The sequence below is a fragment of the Heptranchias perlo genome, chromosome 11, assembly GCF_035084215.1.
Source record: "Heptranchias perlo isolate sHepPer1 chromosome 11, sHepPer1.hap1, whole genome shotgun sequence".
In the NCBI taxonomy this organism is placed as follows: domain Eukaryota; kingdom Metazoa; phylum Chordata; class Chondrichthyes; order Hexanchiformes; family Hexanchidae; genus Heptranchias; species Heptranchias perlo.
This window is the reverse complement of record NC_090335.1, coordinates 27,367,821-27,389,793: the sequence shown is the minus strand read 5'-3', so window position 1 is coordinate 27,389,793 and position 21,973 is coordinate 27,367,821. Positions and strand designations below refer to the sequence as shown.

Below are 21,973 nucleotides of genomic sequence, written 5' to 3'. Positions count from 1 at the left end.
TAATGTTGCCAAACAGAAATTCCATGGAATCAATTTGGAACTATACATCATTGCACGATCATAACTTTGAACCTGTTCAAAAATGTGTTTGAATAAATTATGTTGGATTTTTTAATGGCTGCTGCATTGAATAGCCATGAGCTGTGCCCCTATTGTAGGATCACCCGGCCTCTTTAAAGGCCATTGACGAATCAGTCTTGAGCGCTTGAATAATTTTATCTTTAATTTGTTATGTTGCAGTATTGAATCACTTGCTCTTGATAACACAGATAATGGACATTCCACTCGATATACTGGTGGGGAGGGCAAAGGGAGAATGTGCTAATTGAGTCTACCATATATACAGTACTTACATATACTACCTAATCCTATGAGTATTCAACACTCATTAGAGCTAAAAACAACATGGCTTTGGAAGGTATAAAATTCATGTCTTTCAAATCTGGTCTGAGTATTAAAGCTGCGTTAGTGAGCAGGGAAACTGCCTTTGCCCGCCTAGCAGAAATTCAGCTGCATGCTTAAGTCCCAACTGAGGTGAGTCTTACATGTTCCTCAGCACAAGTGAAAGCACTCTCCTGTATAATGCTGTCAAGTGCGCCCCCTACACTTATACGGTAGGGACATCCATTATTTGGAATTGTGTGCCTAGACTTCTTATTGTATTTGATACTACTCAAATAAAACAGTTTCATCTTCATGAAAGATCATGGCTAAGAAGATATTCCATTGCAGCGGTTGCCCATGTAATCTGTATTGTAGGTGAAACCACTTTATTTAAATTGATGATTTCAACCCACCAGAGGGCAGTACAACTCCCTCCAGACTAGATCATCATGAATTGGATGGGTGGCTGCACATCACTAAATTACATTAGGCATCGAACTAAAAAACAAAAATCTTAACATCACTTCCCACACATAATTGAATACATTTGAATTAGGTCGCCTTCAGTTTTTTTAAGAATTAATTTCAGACTAGTTTAAAATTCTGTTTTGCCCCAGCTTTCAGACTGAGTATTTAATGGTCACAACATAATAATAACAAGGTAGAGTTTCTTCTGAAGGTCAAAGGTAAGGAACTATTTAGGGTATTACGAATGGAGTGAGATACCTGACTCAAAGCCAGATTTAGCTATTTAATTTTTGTGCTTGTCAAAGTTAAATGTAACCCTTTTTAATAGAAATGTAACCCTTTTTAACTTCTGGTCAGCATCAAGTATTTTCAGGTTGTACAGAGCAGGGTGAAGACACAGTAATACTCCGCTCTGTTCCAGTAATGGGGCTGAAATTCTTCTCATGAGCACAGAGGGAGCAGAAAACCGGGATTTTCCCATGTGCCCTGGGATTTCCAATGGGCATGCACAGGGATGCAGGAGGCTTGCCCTGTTCCATTACGCAAACCCCATTAGTGCATTCATTTTGGGGCATGTCGGGGGCTCTTGTGAGGGTGATACAAAGGAACACTGGGGCTGAAATTTGGAGTCATTGTGCAATTTGCACGAGGCCAGCGCAGTGCGCCTTTAAAAGCTGGAACAAAGCACAGTCCTGCAGAGGCAGCCACCTGAAGTCATTTTAAAACTGTCTGTTCTAAACTTTTGGTCAGGTTAGTCCTCACTTTTGGGCTATTTTTGGTTTCCTTGCCTTCCTCTGGTGCTTCTTTCTTTGGATTGGATCAATATGTTCCCTTTTGTTTGCTTTCAACTTTACTGCTGTATTGCTAAGATACTTCATCCCACGTAGGCTGCCCTCTGGAAATGGGCAGACTCCTGCCCCATCTCAGCACAAATACACTGCAGAAAATGCCTGATTTCACCGAGTCGTGCAACTGCTACTCTAAGGAGTTGCTCCTGCACAATCATGCTCTTGCCCAGGAAATCTTGCTTCCCTTAATCTCTGCACCCACAACACAGAGTGCAAATCCTGCTGGGAATGTATTAGTGCAGTATAAATAAGGGACCATAGAAAATCCAGGAAATCCCCTCAGTGCACTGGCAGTGTGAAATGCACCAGAACAAATACAATAGTGTAGCAAAATCACTGTCAATGGAATTTCAGCTCCAATGTTAATTAAAATCAACCTCACAAGAGCCCCTTTCCGTACTGGTGTGATTTTGTTTCCATTCCCTGCTGCAGCCATTCCGTTGACTCGCTGAATGTCAATTCAGTGCCAAACTGTGAGCCGTTTTGTGCTGTGTACTCATGTTCACCATGAACTAGGTGAGGTCGCTGAAACACCTTTCATTTTGGACCCTTATACTCAGCTGTTTGTACTGAATCTGAACCCACATCCCAGAGAGGAAGGAGACTGGTCCACCTTATTGCACACCGACTCTCCAATTAGCATTCAGTTGTTTTTGTTTCTTAGGATCATTCTAACTTGGTGTTATTATGAGCCTGGAATGTAATGAATGTGTCTTGTGAAATATTCTTTCATTTGAACACATTCACCAGTATGAACCTGTGCAAAATAACTCAGAACTGATCTAAATATATGCCTAGATTTGGACAGCATCTTTCTTCATTTGTGCAATGGATAGGAGGTATGTCATAGCAGGAGATGATAAAAATGTACACTGGTGAGATAGTTACATAAAATCACAAATGACTAAGTAATTATGGGTTATGGGCAGCCTTGTGAGTTGAGGTATTTGTCATTTCACGCTAGGACCAGACATACTAGCTGAGGTTGCCAGCTTCTTAAAGTGAATGGGTGGAAAATCACGACTGGGCTGTGCAAACGTGGAAAACTCTGGCTGTTCTATTTATAGTAATGAATAAGATGTGTTTAACTGAAGAAAAACTAATGTTGATGAATGCCAGCTGAAAGCAGCATCGGCTGAGGGCTGGAGCAAAGGAGCTTTCCATGCCCTCATATTAGCTTAGCACATTAGTGTGGAGTCTGGTTTGCAAGAGCAAATACAGTTCTTTAGTATAACAAATGTTTTCTGGAAAAAAATGTACATTAAATTTAAATCAAAGTAAAATATCACAGCAAGTAGAAAAAGAGATTTCCAGTAAGCTAAATGGGCAGGTAAAGGGATAAATAATTATATGAATGGATCAGAGTACAGTAGGTTTCACTGTACAATTTTTACATATCTGTAATTGATTAGCTCACCTACTACACTGTATTTTTATACGGTAAACATGTTTTCATTATCTAACACTTGTAAAATGAAATTATAATAGAATTGTAAACATCCACATAGCTAAAGTGAGAGCACTCAATTTGTAAGTCAGACTTAACTTCAAATGTTAACATTATAAACAAATGTCCCAGGATTTTAAATATGTTTTATTTTACAGACAATAACTGAAAATCTGGTGTATGAAAGACCAGACGACCCCCTTGAGTTCATGTTACAGCAGGTATGAGAAATACCACAAAAGATTTGCAAGTGCTTCTTTACTAAATTCAAAAACTGTTGACAGGGGTTGTCCTGATGCTTCAGCGGATAAATGTACTGTGTGATGTGGTACTGAGCTAAACAGACCAGAAAGTCCCCAATTAGATCCCTGATCTGTACTGAGTTACCAGATCTCAACTGGGGCAGCTTTAGGGGAGCACAATTGACCTCATTCCATCTACTAAATATAATCTAGATCTTAAGTGTTTCTATTAGTTCTAGAATTAAATTAATTCTAACAAATAAATAAAAATCTAGAAATGGCTGTGTAGGTTGTCTGTTGGAACTGTGATATGTGGGAGTTTGTGGATAGTGAGACTGTCCTGGATTGTCACATCAGAGTCCTTGAGCTGGAGTGCAAGTTAGAGACACTCCGACACATAGCTCAGCAGGGCCAGAGGATCCAAGGGGAGGTAGAGAAGGAGGTCCTACAATGTACTTTCTACCTGTGAGGATAAGGATGTAGGCTGCGGGGAGAACAGCCAGAATGCTGACCATGGCACCGTGGAGCAGGAGGCAGTCCAAGGGGGTGGGGGAGGAGCAGAATAGAAAGGCTGTAGTCATAGGGAATTCTATAATCAGGGGGATAGATAGCGTCCTCTGCGACCGACAGTCCAGGAGGGTGTGTTGCCTACTTGGAGCGAGGGTAAAGGATATCTCGGAGCAACTGGAGAAGAACATGGAAAGGGAGGGGGAAGATCCAGTTGTCGTGGTCCATGTTGGGACCAATGACATAAGGAAGAGAAGGGAGGAGGTCCTGCTAAGAGAATATCAGAATTTAGGAACTAAATTAAAAAGCAGGACCTCACGGGTGGTAATCTGGGGATTACTACCGGAGCCACGTGCTAATCGGTATAGAGATAAACAGATCAGGAAGGTGAAAGCGTGGCTGAAAGCCTGGTGTGGAAGGACGGGTTCCATTTCATGGGACACTGGCACCAGTACTGGGACAGGAAGGAGCTGTACCGGTGGGACAGGCTCCACTGAACTGGAATGGGACCAGTGTCCTAGTGAAAAGGATAAATAGGGCTGTCAGTAGGACTTTAAACTAGTAAGACAGGGGAGGGATCTGGTGAAAATAACATAATTCTGAAGAAAAAAGAAATAGGAAATGAGAGTATAGGTCAGACCAAGTTAAGGAATAAGAGCAACATGAACGGTCTGGGAACAAATACTGTTATAGAACGTAAGTACAAAATGACTGTTAAAAATAAAGTGAGGGGAGCAAATACTAAAAACAAATTAAATTGCCTGTATAGCAAATGTGCACACCATTCGAAACAAAACAAGGGAACTGGAGGCAATAATTCATAGCGAGGAGCGAGATATGGTAGGGATAACCAAAACATGGCTACATAAGGAACAGGGTTGGCAGTTAAATATTGCAGGATATAATCTATTTAGAAAGGGTAGCGAAGGAACAAAGAGGGGTGGGGTAGCTGTACTAATTAGAGACACCACAATGGCAATGGAAAAAAGAGACATGTTAAGTAACATTAAGATAGAAACAGAATCCATATGGATTGAGACAAAGGATAAGAAGGGATCGATCACATTAATAGGGGCATTCTACAGACCACCTAATAGTGGAAGGGAAGTGGAGGAAGAAATATGTAGGCAAATCTATGAAATGAGTAAAAAACATCAACTGATAATCATGGGAGATTTCAACTACCACCAAATATACTGCAAGAAGAGGTAGTGAAAGGGGAAAAGGGAATGGAGCTTTTACAATATGTACATGACTCATTTCTTACCCAGTATCTGAGAAGCCCAACAATAGAGGAATTACTGCTGGATTGAGTAATGGGAAATGAAGCAGAATAGATAGGAGAAGTAAGCGTAGGGGAGCATCTAGGCAATAGCGATCATAACCTAATAAAGTTTAAGATAATGATTGAGAGAGACATAAGAAAGACAAAGACCAAAGTAATAGATTGCAAAAAGACTCATTTTGAGGGGCAGAGAATGGAACTAGGGAAGGTAAAGTGGGAAAAAAAATTGACAGACTTAAGAGATAGAACAGCAGTGGGAAATATTTAAAACGGTGATCAATAGAGTTCAGGAGAAATATATTCCTCTAAAAAGCAAGAACAAGCTAGCCAATAATGAAACACCTTGGATGAATAAAGAGATAAGGATAAAATCGGAACTAAAGAAAAAGGCATACAATATGTACAAAGACAACAAAGGAGAGATGACAAAAGGGAATATGAAGAGGTTAGGAAAGAAATCAAAAAAACAATTAGGAAAGCAAAGAGGAACTATGAGATTAAATTATCAAGGAATATAAAAAGAAATAGTAAAGTATCCTACAGACACATAAATAACAAAAGAAAAATCAGAATAGGGATAAGGCCACCAAGGGATGCACAAGATAAACTCACAGATAATGACAGTGAAATGGCAGAAATATTGAATAGTTACTTTGCCTCCATATTTACCAGGGAGACTAATGAGGTGGATATTACATTAGAAGAAGAGATTAAAAAAGATATTAAAACATTTAAGATAGAAAGGAGGGAGATAATTGATGAACTAATCAAATGAAGGAAGGATAAGACCTTGGTCCAGATGGGTTGCTTCCGCAAATATTAAAGGAAGTTAGGGAGGAGATGGCAGAGGCACTATTACATTTATATAAAAAATCACTAGAAAAGGGAATAGAGGACTAGCAGACAGCTAATGTGATTCCTATATTTAAAAAGGGAGCTGGAACAAGTTCAGGGAACTATAGACCAGTTAGCTTAACATCAGTGGTAGGAAAGATAATGAAATCTTTACACAAAGATGTAATAGAAAGACATCTAGAGAACAAAAATATAACAAAGAATAGTCAGCACAGATTTCAAAATGGAAAATTATGCTTGACCAACCTGATTGAATTCTTTGAAGAAGTAACAGAAAGAGTAGACAAGGGTAATGCAGTTGACGTAATATATTTGGATTTTCAAAAAGCCTTTGATAAGGTACCGCATTGTAGACTCATGGTTAAGATCAGAGTGTGTGGAGTCAGAGGACAGATAGCAGAATGGATAGTTGGCTAGAAAACAGAAAACAGAGAGTAGGGGTTAAGGGTAGCTACTCAGACTGGCAAAAGGCGGGAAGTGGTGTTCCACAGGAATCAGTGCTGGGACCACTGTTGTTCACAATTTACATTAACGATTTGGATTTGGGAATCGGAAATACAATTTCAAAATTTGCGGATGACACCTAATTGGGGGGTGTAGTTAATACAAAAGAACAATGTGTCAAAATGCAAGAGGACATTAATAAACTTGCAGAATGGGCGTGTAATTGGCAAATGAATTTCAATATAGATAAGTGTGAGTTGGTGCATTTTGGTAGGAAGAACAAGGAGGCCACACACTGCTTGAATAGTAAGAGTCTAAATGGGATAGAGGATTAAAGGGATCTTGGGGTACAGATACACAAATCACTAAAAGTAGCGACTCAGGTTAATGAGGCCATAAAAAAGGCAAATCAAGCACTAGGGTTCATTTCTAGGCGGATAGAATTGAAAAGCAAAGAAGTTATGTTAAACTTGTATAGAACCTTGGTTAGACCACACTTGGAGTACTGTGCACAGTTCTGGTCTCCATATTATAGAAAGGATATAGAGGCATTGGAGAGGGTGCAAAAAAGATTCACAAGAATGATACCAGAACTGAGAGGATATCCTTATCAGAAAAGGTTGAACAGGCTGGGGCTCTTTTCTCTAGAAAAGAGGAGGCTGAGGGGTGACCTGATAGAGGTCTTTAAAATAATGACAAGGTTTGATAGGGTAGACATGGAGAAAATGTTTCCATTTGTGGGGGAGTCCAAAGTTAGAGGTCATAAATATAAAATAGTTGCCAATAAATCCAATAGGGAATTCAGGAGAAACGTCTTTACCCAAAGAATGGTAAGAATGTAAAAAGCACCACTACAAGGAGTAGTTGAGGCAAATAGCATAGATACATTTAAGGGGAAGTTAGATAAGCACATGAGGGAGAAAGGAATAGAAGAGTATCCTGATAGGGTTAAATGAAGTAGGGAGGGAGGAGGCTCGTGTGGAGCATAAACACCAGCATAGACCAGTTGGGCCGAATGGCCTGTTTCTGTGCTGCAGTTTCAATGTAACTCGATGTAACTCTTTTTCCCTGGTTTTGATGGGGAAAATTCCCCGGGTATTTCAGTTGCTGATTGCTGTATATTGCACATGCAGTTATTGTGCAAAGAGAGGATTCGGCTTGGGTGTGATGTTACCCCATAATTGAATAGGCCACCCACCATTTACCATCTAGGCCTACATATGAGTAAAATCCAATAGGCTGAAGTACTGAACAGCAGCCAGCTCCTGTGGAGTCGTACCCGGTAATTTTATCTTTCATTTGAGATTCTAAAATGTTCCCTACCACAGATGCTAAACTATCTGTCTCTCTCTTTTTAACAATGGGCACTACATTGGCCACTCTCTAGCCTTACAGCACAGACCCACACCCAATAGAGCCCTGACATTTAATTTTTAGGGGCTCGGCATTGTTCTCCCTCATCTCCCTCAGGATCCTCAGATATATCCGTCGGACCTTGATGCTTTGTCTTCTTTTAGCTTAACCCAATGGAGTATGTTGATAATCTTGGTTAGTTCCATTGAACAGGCATACCTAAACACACTTAACTAAGAATTTCCTTTTATCCATCATAATATCACTTATCTCGTTGCTAATTACTTCAGGATTCACCCGCCTGTCAAATATCCTTCTCTTTGTAAAGGACCGATACCTCTACCTCTGTTTTATCGTCAGACTGACAATCCTCTTCTCTCAGGAGTCCTATCTCACTTTTAAGAATTCTCTTTTATTGATATACTTGTAAAATACTTTACTGTTTCTTTTGATGTTTTATAATTTTTTCCATCATCTTAGCTTTCTTTATCCCGCTCTTAACCTCTTTTCTTATTTCTCACATTCTCCTTTAGGTTTCTTGTTATTAATCTTATAGTCCTTACCACTCCTTCAATTTTAATTGGTTTCTAACCTCTTTATTTATCCATGGCATCCTATCACTATAATTAGTTATCTTTTGTTTTAATGGAATATAGTTATTCTGAACTTTGCAATCTCATTTTTAAAAACATCCCACTGTTGCTCTACCGTCTTTTGTGCAAATTTCTCCGTCCACCTCACTTCAGCTAGCTTGCTCCTCATTTTTTGAGACTGTCCTAATCCAATCTGGTGTTCTGGTTTTTGTACTGATTTTTCCCCTTTCTAGTTGGATCTTATACCTTATCATATTGGTCACTGCTCTCAAGGTGTTCACTCAGATTTAGCTCATCTACCTGATCTATTTCATCACTCATCTAGCAACGCTTCTGCCCTTGTATGCCTACTACTGCTTTAGGAAGGAGTCCTGTACACGTTTTAAGAATTATGTTTGTTTTTCTCTATTTACTCCTTCTCTGTCTCAATTTATAAGTTGATAATTAAAATCTCCCAGAACAATAATTTTGTTATTCCTACTCATCTCTCTAACCTGATTGCAAATTTCCTTTTCCATTTTCTTCCACAATTGGGAGGTCTGTAATACACCTGTACTAACGTAATAAGCCCTTTTTTTCTCCTTAAGCTCCAACCATATCGACTAGTTCTCTATCCCTTTACTATCTACATCAACCCACTCGACAGAATGTATTTGCTCTTTTTCCAATATTGCCATTCTGTCTCTTTTCTTACCTTTTCTAACCCTTCTAAATATATCTCGATATGTTTATTTTCCATTCTCGCCAGTTTGCAGCCAGGTTTCTGTTAATACTATTAAGTCTAGAGCTTCCTGTAAAAAATTGCTTCAAGTTCACCCATCTTATTTCCCATATTCTGCAAATTGCAATACAAACATTTTAACTTTTGATGCTTTATTTGGCACTACTCATTTTCCCATGTTTTTTTGTCTGAACTATGCCCTACCTTTACTTCAGTCTTCTCCCCGTTTAAAACTAGTCCATCCATTCCATATCTTTCTTGCTAAATTGCTTTCTGCGTCAATATTATCCTCATCTATTTCTCCCTTCACTATTAGCTGATCCTTGTTGGTTTTATTTTCCCAGCTCCCCTCCCTAGTTTAAATGTGGGAGAACCTTCACCACATGGACTGCAGCGGTTCAAGAAGGCGGCTCACCACCACCTTCTCAAGGGCAATTAGGGATGGGCAATAAATGCTGGCCTTGCCAGCGACGCCCACATCCCATGAACTAATAAAAAAAAACCTTGTCACTTCCCTATTTAACCGTTTTGCCAGTACATTAGCACCCTCCCTGTTCAGATGTAGCCCATTCTTGCAGAATAGCTTTTATCTGTCCAGAACTGAGGCCAACAAAGTGAAATCCCTCTTCTTAATACTACACCTTTAGCAATACGTTGAAATCCCTATTCTTACTTTCCTTCCCTATTCTGGCGCATGGCTGGGGAAATAATACTGAGAAGTGAAGTCTTGCTTCTAAACTTGTTTCCTAATCTCCTAAACTCACCTTACAGGACTTCAGGCTTTTGTTTATTTACATCATTGGTTCCACGTGGACCATGCTAATCAGTTGCTCTCCCGTCCCTTGCACAATCTCTTCCAGTCTATGTGATATGTTCCTTATTCTAACACTTGGGAGGCAACAAAGCATTTAAGACTGTTGGTCTAGATTGCAAAAGATCACATCAGCCCGTATAACTGTTGAATCCCCTACCGTTAATGAATTTCTAGCCATGTTATTAATCTTCCCCCCTTTGAGCCATCTCCTGTTTGTTGGAGCCATTGATATTTATTTGATGGCCTTGCCATAGTGCTCATTTCCGTCACAGGAAGATAGAGCTTCAAATCTGTTTAAGGGTATAAATTGTTCTGGGTGCTCATTTTTTGGATCTTTCCTTCCTATCTTCCCCCATCCCTCAGATAGTCACCTATCTTTCGTCTTTCACTGCCTGCTCTCTATCTCTCACTGATGTGACTACCCTCTCAAACTCTCACTCCAAAAATTGCTCTGCCTCCCTGATATGTTGGATTGTCTCCATCTCCTTTTCAAGTTCTGAGATTTTGAGCTCGAGCGATGAGAATTGGTGACACTTCCATTCCTTTGAATAATCCATCTCAGTTATATTGATACTTCTATTCCCTATGGATTTTGCTACAAAATGTGGATAATATTTGCTTCAAGAATTCTTAAAGTATGAATGGTTCTTGCCGAATTGTGATAATATTTCTATCTACTGTTATGACATTTCAGTATTTTATCTCATAATCTGGACTGTACAGCACAGAATGTGCTGACGTATTTTAAACTTAGAACAAGTCAGATATTTGCTTGCTCTAGAGTGGGCACAATAAGGTGAAATTCACAGTACATATTTGATAACTGGCTATTTCTGCTCCATAACAGGTACAGGCAATGATCTGGATGCGTGACCATCAAGACATCTGTGTGGAAGAAACTGAACTAGAGGATATTGTGCTATGAAAACATTACGTGGGAGTTGACGTGCTTTGATTTTTAATCAAGACTTCTCTTATTGTTTCTATTACTGTAATATCATGTGCAGTACAGTGTGCAAATAGAGAACATAAGGCAAGTGAACAATGACCATGAATTGAACGGCTGAAGAGTATCTCATTTCATAGCAGAAAACAAGAAAATCAAGTCATGCAATCATGTATATTTTACATATTTTTGTTAAGGTGGTAACAAGTGTTTTCAGAAAGACAATTAAATATCTGAAAATATCCCTTTTTTGCGTATCATGTTTGCTTTACATTTGCTGGTTTTGTGTTTTGCCTCTATTTTGCTTTCCTTCCTTCAGCCAATTTTGTGATTTGAACCCTTGTTGGGTTCGGTTCCAAGGTTCCTGTGCACTTCTGGTACCTTTCCCCAATGGGCATTATCTGCGTGTAACCCATGACAGTGTGTGCCAGGAGGCTATTTGACCTTAGCTCCAGTCCTTACCCAATGTCCACACTTGCACACATCTAGCAGGGGTTGTTGGACAGCAATCAACAACGGGAATTCTGGCCAGTTTCCGCTCCCTAACCTGGGATGCTGAGACCAGTTCTAAGCAGCTATTGCTGCCCCAGTCGAGATCTGGCATCAAACCAGGGACCTTTATGGTTTGTATGGCTCAGCTACTCACTGCCTTAAACAGCTGGGGCATTTTTTCTTTCCACCTCTTTACTCTGTAGGTATAGTTTTCTGTCTTTGCGCTTCCAGTGGGGAGCCTTGTCCAGAGGAAGTGCATATTAGAAATTTGGTAGGCAAATCATGCACTGAATGCACCCAGGTATACGCTCCCATTGGGGAGCCTTGCTTGCCGGGAGAGCAAAGTCAGACAGTTGTCCCTCATCTGCCACCTTTTGATAGAGGGCTGTAGGCATGTCAGTATCTGCCACATTACACAATGCTGACAAAAATAACTTACACAAAAGCAGAATAAATAAACCTTGAGTTCACTGTGTGATAACCAATATATGGAGTGATTTTTGAAGTTACAATCTCATTTTGGGGTTCAGTTTTCAAAGCTCGAGCTTTACTCTTATGGTTTATGTCATGATCTGAAGCCCTCATGGATAGCATTGCTTGTATTTATTCCCAGGTACACAGTATTCCCTATATAGGTGATTTTTGTTTGGTTGCTCAGGCTTCTGTTTGCAATTAAATAATAAATGGCACCTTTGGCTAGGAACTTGCACCTATTTGTTTAATTTCTGGAATTTTAGTTCTGGCAGAGCAGGACTCCAACTGTCAATTTGACTTGCAATAATTTATTCTTTTTAATTATTTGGTGCTTTAAATGTTAATTTTAGCCAGATATGGTAGATTTTTATCAGCTTCATTGCCACATTGATGAGGATTTTGAGCACAAAACACATGATTCTTGCTGGTGACGAATTAAGACAATGCTGGAGGAGAGATCGGGACTTATTTTCTGGGTGATAAGGTTTTTTTATGGACATTAATTAGAATATAGATTTGATTTTTCAAGTTCCACCGTTCAAGCTGTAGGACCAGTGTGCTGTAAGCTTTGTGCTCGCATGTGTTGGGAACGGCCAATCCCACCGGATCCTCCAAAATTGGCCTAATTATCTATGCAATGTGAGCTCCTGGCCTCGATTGGGCCTCCCATCAGGACCTCATGTAATTTTGAGGTGAGATGTCTAGGATAGTTGTAGCTTTTAAAGGGTTGCAGCTGTGACTTAAAGATACTTGATGTCACTCTGCAGGGATGAAGTAGAAGGCAGGAAACGGCTGCAGTTGCTGAAGAATGGCACAGCACCCACAGTGAATTCCTCCATTCACTGATGCAGCTATGAAACTGCATGTTCAGGAGGTGGGTAGCAGGACGATTGCCCTGTTTGGCACTGAAGGAAACCCTCCCCACAGTGGTGCAGACTGCATGGAAGGAAGTGCTGGAAAGGGTGAATGCTGCGTCCAACATCTAGAGGACCTGGGTGCACATGACCAAGAAGCTTGCCAACATCAGAAAGGTAAGACTACCCAGCACTTCCCTTTAAACAAGTAGGTGGGAAAGGTATGGGTCTTGCTCTGCCTTTGGCTGCAGATGAGCCTCCTTTACCTGCTTCTCTGGCTGGCAACATGCAGCAGACGACAATAATCTTGGAGATCCCGGTGGGGTTGTGCAGTAATATTCCCTGACCTGTCCAGGCACCTGAAACACTGCCTATCCTGGCATCTGCATATGTCTTGTATCATAGCTAAGCTGGTTGTTGTAATTGTGTCATGAGCAGGGATAAAGTAGGTAGCTTTGGTCCACTAGGAGCCATCCTTCCCTTTCAACCTGGCAAGCTAAGTGCACAGCGTATTCCGTGTGATCAAATTGAGGAATCGCACAGTCACTCACTTCAATACAACCCTATGGATTTACATAATTAAAATGAAGCTCTTCCACATAATGTAAACCAATAGTTTAGGCCAGTCTAATAAAAACACAATTTAAGGTTAAGTACTGCTGAGTTCGATTGGAGCTTGAGTGATATTGGTCTCCACCTAATTTCCTGGTCCATTCTGTACTGGCACAAATTCTACCAGCTGGAAAATCTACCTTTACGTAGCTCCAGTTTCTTTGCAAAAAGCTGAAGGACTGTAACCAGACGAGGGCGCTGTTTCTCATTTAATCACCAAGAGCTTTATTTAACATTCCCATATTGAGGATTCGGTGCCTACCTTGATTGGGTTGCAGAGAGGCAAATGCAGCTTCAAAGTCCAGAAAATGACACCCAGCCAGAACAGGGTTACATAATTGCATTCCTGTGTGAATTTTCACCTTCCAAATCTCTTCCTGTCTGTGGGCCACCATACAGGCTCAGCAGTGCCACCTTTACAGTGGTGGTGATTTTCGGGGGTGGTAAATGGGCAGAAATAAGGAAGGGGGGGACTTGGCCACGCTGCCCTGCTTCATTTAAAGGCGGTGGGGTGCACTTCTGGTGAGTGGATCAGGATCATGGGAGGGAAATTGGACAGCCTTATAGGGGCAGAGTTTTGTCTGAGGGCCTCTCTGCCCCATTTCATTTGCCAGGACATCTCTACACTGTCAGAAAATGAGTAAATTTCTGAAGGAAAATCCAGGTCTTACAGCCTGCCTGCTTAGGGCTCAAACCTGTCGCGTGATCAATGAGCATTTACTGTTCTTGGGGATGCCATAAGTGGAAGTCCCTTTGGAGTTGAGTTGATTCCATGCTGATGCATCATGCAATGGGAGATTGGAACTGAGCTGAACCTCTGTGGTGGACTCAGCAATCTGACACCTGGCCTGGTCTGTCTGCAGTATTCCCGAGTGCTGTTAATCACTGATCAGCCAGCTTGCTTATTGATGGGATCTAGAGGGATAGACCTGTCACTGGGGCTGGGATTCTTCCCCTTTGGCTTTAATACTCCAACGAATATGGCGGTCCTCACTAGAAGTTTACCAATGCTTGTATTGGTAAGCCTGCACAGATTTACCTGGTCAAAGTCCAGCAGTTCCCCTACATACACTTGGCAGTCCTTATACTGTGGATCTTGACAAACTGCCCCTTAATTTTCTGGCCATACGTTATTGGGATGTGTCGCTGCAAATTTACAGTCCATACCAGACAAATAAACTACTTATTTGGATTTCTTGTAGTTTGGTTTGGAAGCTCTTAGGCACGCTGTTGGATTTCTAGATGACCAAAAAATGGTGAACTATTATCTTGTCTCATCTTGCTCCATGTAAGAAATAAAAAAGAGGAGGTTGGGTGGCACTGTGGGTTAGCACACAGTCCTTTCACCTCTAGGATTTGAGTTGGGATCCAATTCAACATGGCGTGATAAAAGTCTCCTCTTGGCTTCTCGCCATAACGATCCTATATGAAATTAACTTGAACAGAATCAACCCAGTTCCTGTTAGCCATGGGTCCATAGCAGAAGAATGGCTTGAATGGACTATTTGGCTCACAAGAGAGTTCACAAGAATGATTGGTATGGGAAATGGAAAAGTCAGAGGTGTGCAGTAGGGGTGATGTTCTGAGGTTGTGGGTTAAGGAAGACACATTATTAGGCAAAGTATAATGTTTACTGTGCAGCCACACGTGGTATACCTGACTTCAGAGGCTACAACATGCAATCTATTATTTATTAGAATTGTTGAGTTGGTCACTACATTTCATTTCAAAATGCATTGAAAAGTCCTATGTTGTACTATCTCAAAGCTAAAACCCATAATAAAGGTATACCTGTAGCACCTGTTATGCCTGTGCTTTGTTAGGGGTTTCCAATGTTATACATCATATAATGTTAGGTGCTAAAACAACAACTACTATATATAAAAACAAAATACAGCGGATGCTGGAAATCTGAAATAAAAACAGAAAATGCTGGAAAACATTCAGCAGGTGAGGCAGCATCTGTGGAGAGAGAAGCAGAGAAAACAATTCAGGTCGATGACCTATTGAGATTAATACCCAAAAAACTGGTTAAGTCTGCATGCAGTTACATACTTTGGCTAGCAAGTGTCACTGTCGAACAGCCTAAGTTTTTGAGCCTTCATTGTCTTAGCCAGCAGTTATGTTGGTATGGGCAAATAAAGGAGGTGAATTTTAATGTTTGTACGGAAATTTAGAACTTCTTGTAATTTTTTGGCCTCTTCCAGCTCCCCACTGTTTGCCTCGTCTTCATGATGTTCCATTTTGAGCCCCTAATTGGTACTTGATCCACGATCCTTTTTGAGCCATCAGTGATGGCAGGTCAATCATCTGACCCCAGTAACTTCCCTTGCACCCTTACCCCGGTATACTACTGCATCTCCACCTGCCCGCTCACCAGGTCCCCCAGTGATAGCCTTTTCTGAGGCCCCACCCCAACCTTCCTGTTCCCTGCACGCCCATTCGCCTGTATATATGTGCACTTGGCTGCCCACTCGCCCTCTTCCATGCGTTGTGCCTTTTTCCTTTTGCTGCTGCAATCTGTGGCCCCCACTGTCCCCCTCCCATTAGCATTGTGACTGGTTCTCTTGTCATTTGCCTGGACATCTACCCCTGCAATCACCCCTTACTGAGCCCATCTCCCACTGACCAACACTTTGGCCTTTGTTCCCACCTCCAACAGAGCATCCTTTCAGCTCCCTGCTTAGTCCATTGCCCCCATTCCCAAATAATCTGCTTTTCCCCCACGAGCATCATTTTGGCCCCTTATTTTCCTTTTTCTCACGTCTCCCCTCCTCCTCTTGTCCCCCTGCCCTCCTCTCCCACTTTCTCTCTCCCTCTCTCTTTCCTTTATCCCTCTCCTTGCTCTCTCTTTCCGCTTCTGCCCTACTCCTTCTCCTTCCCTCCCGTCTCTGTCTCCCCAGCTCCCTCCTCCCTCTAACCTTGCTTGAGCTGAATGCAATGCCACAGAAAATCGACTAGTGTTTTAAAAAATGGCCTCTATATTGCTGGGCAAAACTATCAACTGGACATAATTTCAAAATCATGGCCAGGCCAGTGAAAAATCAGTTAGGTGACAACTCTATTGGTCACCCTCTGGGGCCTTGCCAAAGATGCCAATTTTCATGCGTAAGTGCTGATATTGAGTATAGGTCTCTAGTTGGTTATTTGTTCGTCCATCCTCCCACATTGAAGAAGCCAGCCAGAATATCATCTCATTTTCTGCAGTGAGTTCTTCAACGACTGATGAGACTGATTTTTACTTGGAATGAACGTCCACAGAGTGAACAGTGGATCCTGAATACATCAGGTTGGGAATCTTGATTTTTCAGGTGAGAATTCCTCAGCTGGCGTTTACATTCAGCATTAGCAATGCAATGGGCCTCATAGTATCATAAGATAAGAATGTTGGTTATCAGACAACTGACAAGCACAGGTTTGAGCCCTTGTTGGACGGACAGGAAGTTCTAGCACCTCCTCCCGAGCGGCATGATGAGCAACAAAATACAGCATAACGTGTGAGTGCATTGCCACCTGATGTCCATACAGGAGTTGTGAGATAGCTAATTTTCCCCTCCTTAGCCCAGGTGCACTGAGGCCAATCATTGCACCATATCACTGTTTTGCTGAGATCAAATAAGTCAGCACAGACTGGAAATTAAACCTGGGACTTTCCTGTCCTAAACCTGCTGAGCCACAGGAGAGCTTTTCTCCTACTTTAAAAGTGGAGTTATGCCACAAATACGAGCTCACTGGGATTTTTTATATGACCATTTATTATCTATGTTCCTTTTTAAAGTTCTAATTGGAAGATTTTGCAGTCTGACTTTATTTTTTTTTAACATTTTCTGAAAGCAATAAATAAATCACTCGAGCTGTACTGTAGTAAAGTGGAATAGTAGGCAGTCTTTAACCTACTAGAAGGTAATGTTTAGCCTGCTAACATGGGTTTGTGTGGGGTCTTTTGGTGTATTCTGGTGTAACTGTAATGTAGATTATGTGGAACTGAGTGAGTGACTGCACTGAATAAACTACAATTAATATTGCTGTTCTAATGAGTCGTTTCAGTTTGTTTCAAGTTAACAGTCATCAGAAGGAAAACTGTAACACATAAACTTAATTTTATTTATAATTTCAGCAGTAACTTCGCTGCCTCCTGCCTCCTGTCTTCCAACTCCACGCTCCTCGGGCTCTCCAGCTCCCAGACTCACGCAGACCAGCCCCAAGTCCCAGAATGTCCTCCTCCTGAACAACAATAATAATTAATGCAATTATAATGCAGGAAGTCCACAGCAATAATACATATAAATAGAAGTGTAGCCTACCAATAGTCTTTTGGAACTGTAGACTATCAATATTAATATCTATGTATTGAGTCTGTGCGCACTTCCTTTTTTGTAATACTTGCTGTAACTGTTTATTTTTTTGTCACTGTCATACTTGTGCCACACTATCATATCATTTCTATCATGCCTAGGTGTCATGCCAGTAGGATAGTTTTAAGGTGTATGATATGAATGCAGATCTGGCAATAAGACTGGGAAGTAACAGAGACCTTAGAAAGATATTATCCCTCCTCATAAAATCTTGACGTGAAGCTCCCACTTCTTTCTGGTGGGAGCTTCCTGTGCTGTTCAAAACGCCTGTCAGAAATTCACACTTTCACTCCATTACGATTGCTTTTATTTATTGGGCATAACAGAGCCTAAAACCAAGACGGCAATGTTAAGTCTAATATCACTCCCAGATATCTTCCACCCTCTCTCCGAGCTAGTTTGACGTAATTTACACACAAACATATGAAAACATCAGACTGGAAAAGCCCAGATGGTCCATTTAGCCTGCCCATACAGTTGTGATGGCTTGTGCATCAGGTCAAGAGACTCCCTACCCCCTAGGTGTCATTGAGTCTCTTGGGAGAGAAGAAAAAACAGATCAAAACCCAAGACCAATTGGGGGGGGGGGGGGGTAATCTGGAAAATTCCTCTCCGATTCCTCTAGGTGATCAAAACTAGTCCAGGAGGCCACGTTGACTTATATTCATTGATACCTAACTCTTGTCTGATGTGATCTCTGCAACAGCCAGAACTCACCACACAAGCAATTATAACTAACTGTATGTCCTTAAGAGAGAAAACAGGGAACTATAGGCCAGTTAGCCTGACATCAGTCATCAGGAAAATGCTGGAATCCATTATTAAGGAAGTGGTAACAGGGCACTTAGAAAATCATAATATGATTAGGCAGAGTCAACATGGTGTTATGAAAGGGAAATTGTGTTTGACAAACCTACTAGAGTTTTTTGAGGATGTAACTAGCAGGGTAGATAAAGGGGAACTAGTGGATGTCGTATATTTAGATTTTCAAAAGGCATTCGATAAGGTGCCACATAAAAGGTTGTTACACACGATAAGGGCTCATGGGGTCGGGGGTAACATATTAGCATGGATAGAGGATTGGTTAACGGACAGAAAACAAAAAGTAGGAATAAACAGATCATTTTCAGGCTGGCAGATTGTAACTAGTGGTGTGCCGCAAGGATCAGTGCTTGGGCCTCAGCTATTTACAATCTATATTAATGACTTAGATGAAGGGACTGAGTGTACTGTATCCAAGTTTGCTGATGATACAAAGCTAGGTGGGAAAATAAGCTGTGAGGAGGACACAAATTGTTTGCAAAGGGATATAGACAGGTTAAGTGAGTGGGCAAAAAGATGGAGTATAATGTGGGGAAATGTGAGGTTATTCACTTTGGTAGGAAGAATAGAAAAACAGAATATTTTTTAAATGGTGAGAAACTATTAAATGTTGGTGTTCGGAGAGACTTGGGTGTCCTCGTACAAGAAACACAAAAAGTTAGCATGCAGGTACAGCAAGCAATTAGCAAAGCAAATGGAATGTTGGCCTTTATTGCAAGGGGGTTGGAGTACAAAAGTAAGGAAGTCTTACTACAGTTGTACAGGGCTTTGATGAGACCTCACCTGGAGTACTGAGTACAGTTTTGGTCTCCTTATCTAAGGAAGGATATATTTGCCTTGGATATATTTGCAGCAAAGGTTCACTAGATTAATTCCTGGGATGAGAGGGTTGTTCCATGAAGAGAGGTTGAGTAGAATGGGCCTATACTCTCTGGAGTTTAGAAGAATGAGAGGTGATCTAATTGAAATATAAAAGATTATGAGGGGGCTTGACAGGGTTGATGCTGAGAGGTTGTTTCCCATGGCTGGAGAGTCTAGAACTAGGGGGTATAGTCTCAGGATAAGGGGTCGGCCATTTTAGACTGAGATGAGGAGGAATTTCTTCACTCAGAGGGTTGTGAATCTTTGGAATTCTCTACCCCAGAGGGTTGTGGATGCTGAGTCGTTGAAAATATTCAAGGCTGAGACAGTCAGATTTCTGGACTCTAGGGGAATCAAGTGGTATGGGGATCGGGCAGGCAAGTGGAGTTGAGGTCGAAGATCAGCTATGATCTGATTGAATGGCAGAGCAAATTCAAGGGGCCGTATGGCTCACTCCTGCTCCTATTTCTTATGTTCTTAATTTTTTTCCCAATGTGGATTACTTTGCACTTTTCTGTATTGAATCTGCTAAAATTTGGAGGGAATTGCAAATTTTACAAAGGCCCTTCTGTAGTTCGTGGACTGCTTCATCTGACTTGACTACCCTCCCAGTTTAGTATCTGTGAATCTGACCAACTTGCATTATGTTTCTGAATCTCGATTGTTTAGGTAGCTTAGAAACAGGAGGGGCCCCAGCATGGATCCACGGGACATATCATCCAGTACATTTTCCCAGCATGATATCCCTTCCTTCACTAGTGCCTGCTGCTTCTTCTCTTTCCTTATCTCCCTCCAAATTTTACTTTATGCCCATCATTAATATATATTGATATGTATTAATGACCTGGATTTGGGTATACATGATAAAATTTTCAAAGTTTGCAGATGACACGAAACTTGGAAATGTGGTAAACAATGTAGAAGATAGTAACAGACTTCAGGAGGTTATAGACAGACTGACAAAATGGGCAGACACATGGCAAATGTAATTTAATGCAGAAGTGTGAAGTGATATATTTTGGTAGGAAGAATGAGGACAGGCAATATAAACTAAATGCTACAATTTTAAAGGGGGTTCAGGAACTGAGAGACGTTGGGCGTATGTACACAAATCTTTGAAGATGGCAGGACAAGTTGAGAAGGCTGTTAAAAAGCATACGAGATCCTGGGCTTTATAAATAGAGGCATAGTGTACAAAAGCAGGGAAGTTATGCTAAACCTTTATAAAACACCTCAGCTGAAGTATTGTGTTCTATTCTGGGCACTACATTTTAGGAAGGGTGTCAAAGCCTTAGAGAGGGTGCAGAAGAGATTTACTAGAATGGTACCAGGGATGAGGGACTTCAGTCATATGGAGAGACTGGAGAAGCTGGGATTGTTCTCCTTAGAGCAGAGAAGGTTAAGGGGAGATTTGATAGAGGTGTACAAAATTATTAAAGGTTTTGATAGAGTAAATGAGAAACTGTTTGCAATAGCAGAAGGGTCAGTAACCAGAGGACACAGATTTAAGGTGATTGGCAAAAGAACCAGAGGCAACATGAGAAAGCATTTTTTTTAACACAGTGAGTTGTTATAATCTGGAATGCACTACTTTAAAGGATGGTGGAAGCAGATTCAATAATAGAAACATAGAAAATAGGAGCAGGAGTAGGCCATTCGGCCCTTCGAGCCTGCTCCGCCATTCAATATGATCATGGCTGATCCTCTATCTCAATACTATACTCCCGCTCTCTCCCCATACCCCTTGATGCCTTTTGTGTCTAGAAATGTATCCCGCTCCTTCTTAAATATAATCAGTGACTTGGCCTGCAAAGCCTTCTGTAGTAGAGAATTCCACAGGTTCACCACCCTCTGAGTGAAGAAATTTCTCCTCATCTCAGTCCTAAATGTCTTACTCCGTATCCTGAGACTGTGACCCCTCATTCTGGACCCACAGCCAGGGGAAACATCCTCCCTGCATCCAGTCTGTCTAGCCCTGTCAGAATTTTATGTTTCAATGAGATCTCCTCATTCTTCTAAACTCTTTTTTAAAATTCATTCATGGGATGTGGGCGTCGCTGGCGAGGCCGGCATTTATTGACCATCCCTAATTGCCCTTGAGAAGGTGGTGGTGAGCCGCCGCCTTGAACCGCTGCAGTTCGTGTGGTGAAAGTTCTCCCACAGTGCTGTTAGGTAGGGAGTTCCAGGATTTTGACCCAGCGACGATTAAGGAACGGTGATATATTTCCAAGTCCGGATGGTGTGTGACTTGGAGGGGAACATGCAGGTGGTGGTGTTCCCATGTACCTGCTGCTCTTGTCCTTCTAGGTGGTAGAGGTCGTGGGTTTGGGAGGTGCTGTCGAAGAAGCCTTGGCGAGTTCCTGCAGTGCATCCTGTGGATGGTACACACTGCAGCCACTGTGTGCCGGTGGTGAAGGGAGTGAATGTTTAGGGTGGTGGATGGGGTACCAATCAAGCGGGCTGCTTTGTCCTGGATGGTGTTGTGCTTCTTGAGTGTTGTTGGAGCTGCACTCATCCAGGCAAGTGGAGAGTATTCCATCACACTCCTGACTTGTGCCTTGTAGATGGTGGAAAGGCTTTGGGGAGTCAGGAGGTG

The 21,973-nt window shown here is 41.5% G+C and overlaps 1 protein-coding gene across 1 annotated transcript in view; it reads left to right on the top strand.

Moving 5' to 3' along the window:
- tex55 (testis expressed 55) overlaps positions 1–11,125 on the top strand; it is a 29,683-nt gene extending 18,558 nt beyond the window's left edge. The window contains exons 3-4 of the mRNA XM_067992295.1: positions 3,306–3,368; positions 10,809–11,125. Of these exons, the coding sequence (XP_067848396.1) occupies positions 3,306–3,368; positions 10,809–10,886 (141 nt within the window). The 3' untranslated portion in view covers positions 10,887–11,125. The remainder of the gene's footprint in view (positions 1–3,305; positions 3,369–10,808) is intronic.
- The last annotated feature ends 10,848 nt before the right edge of the window (positions 11,126–21,973 follow it).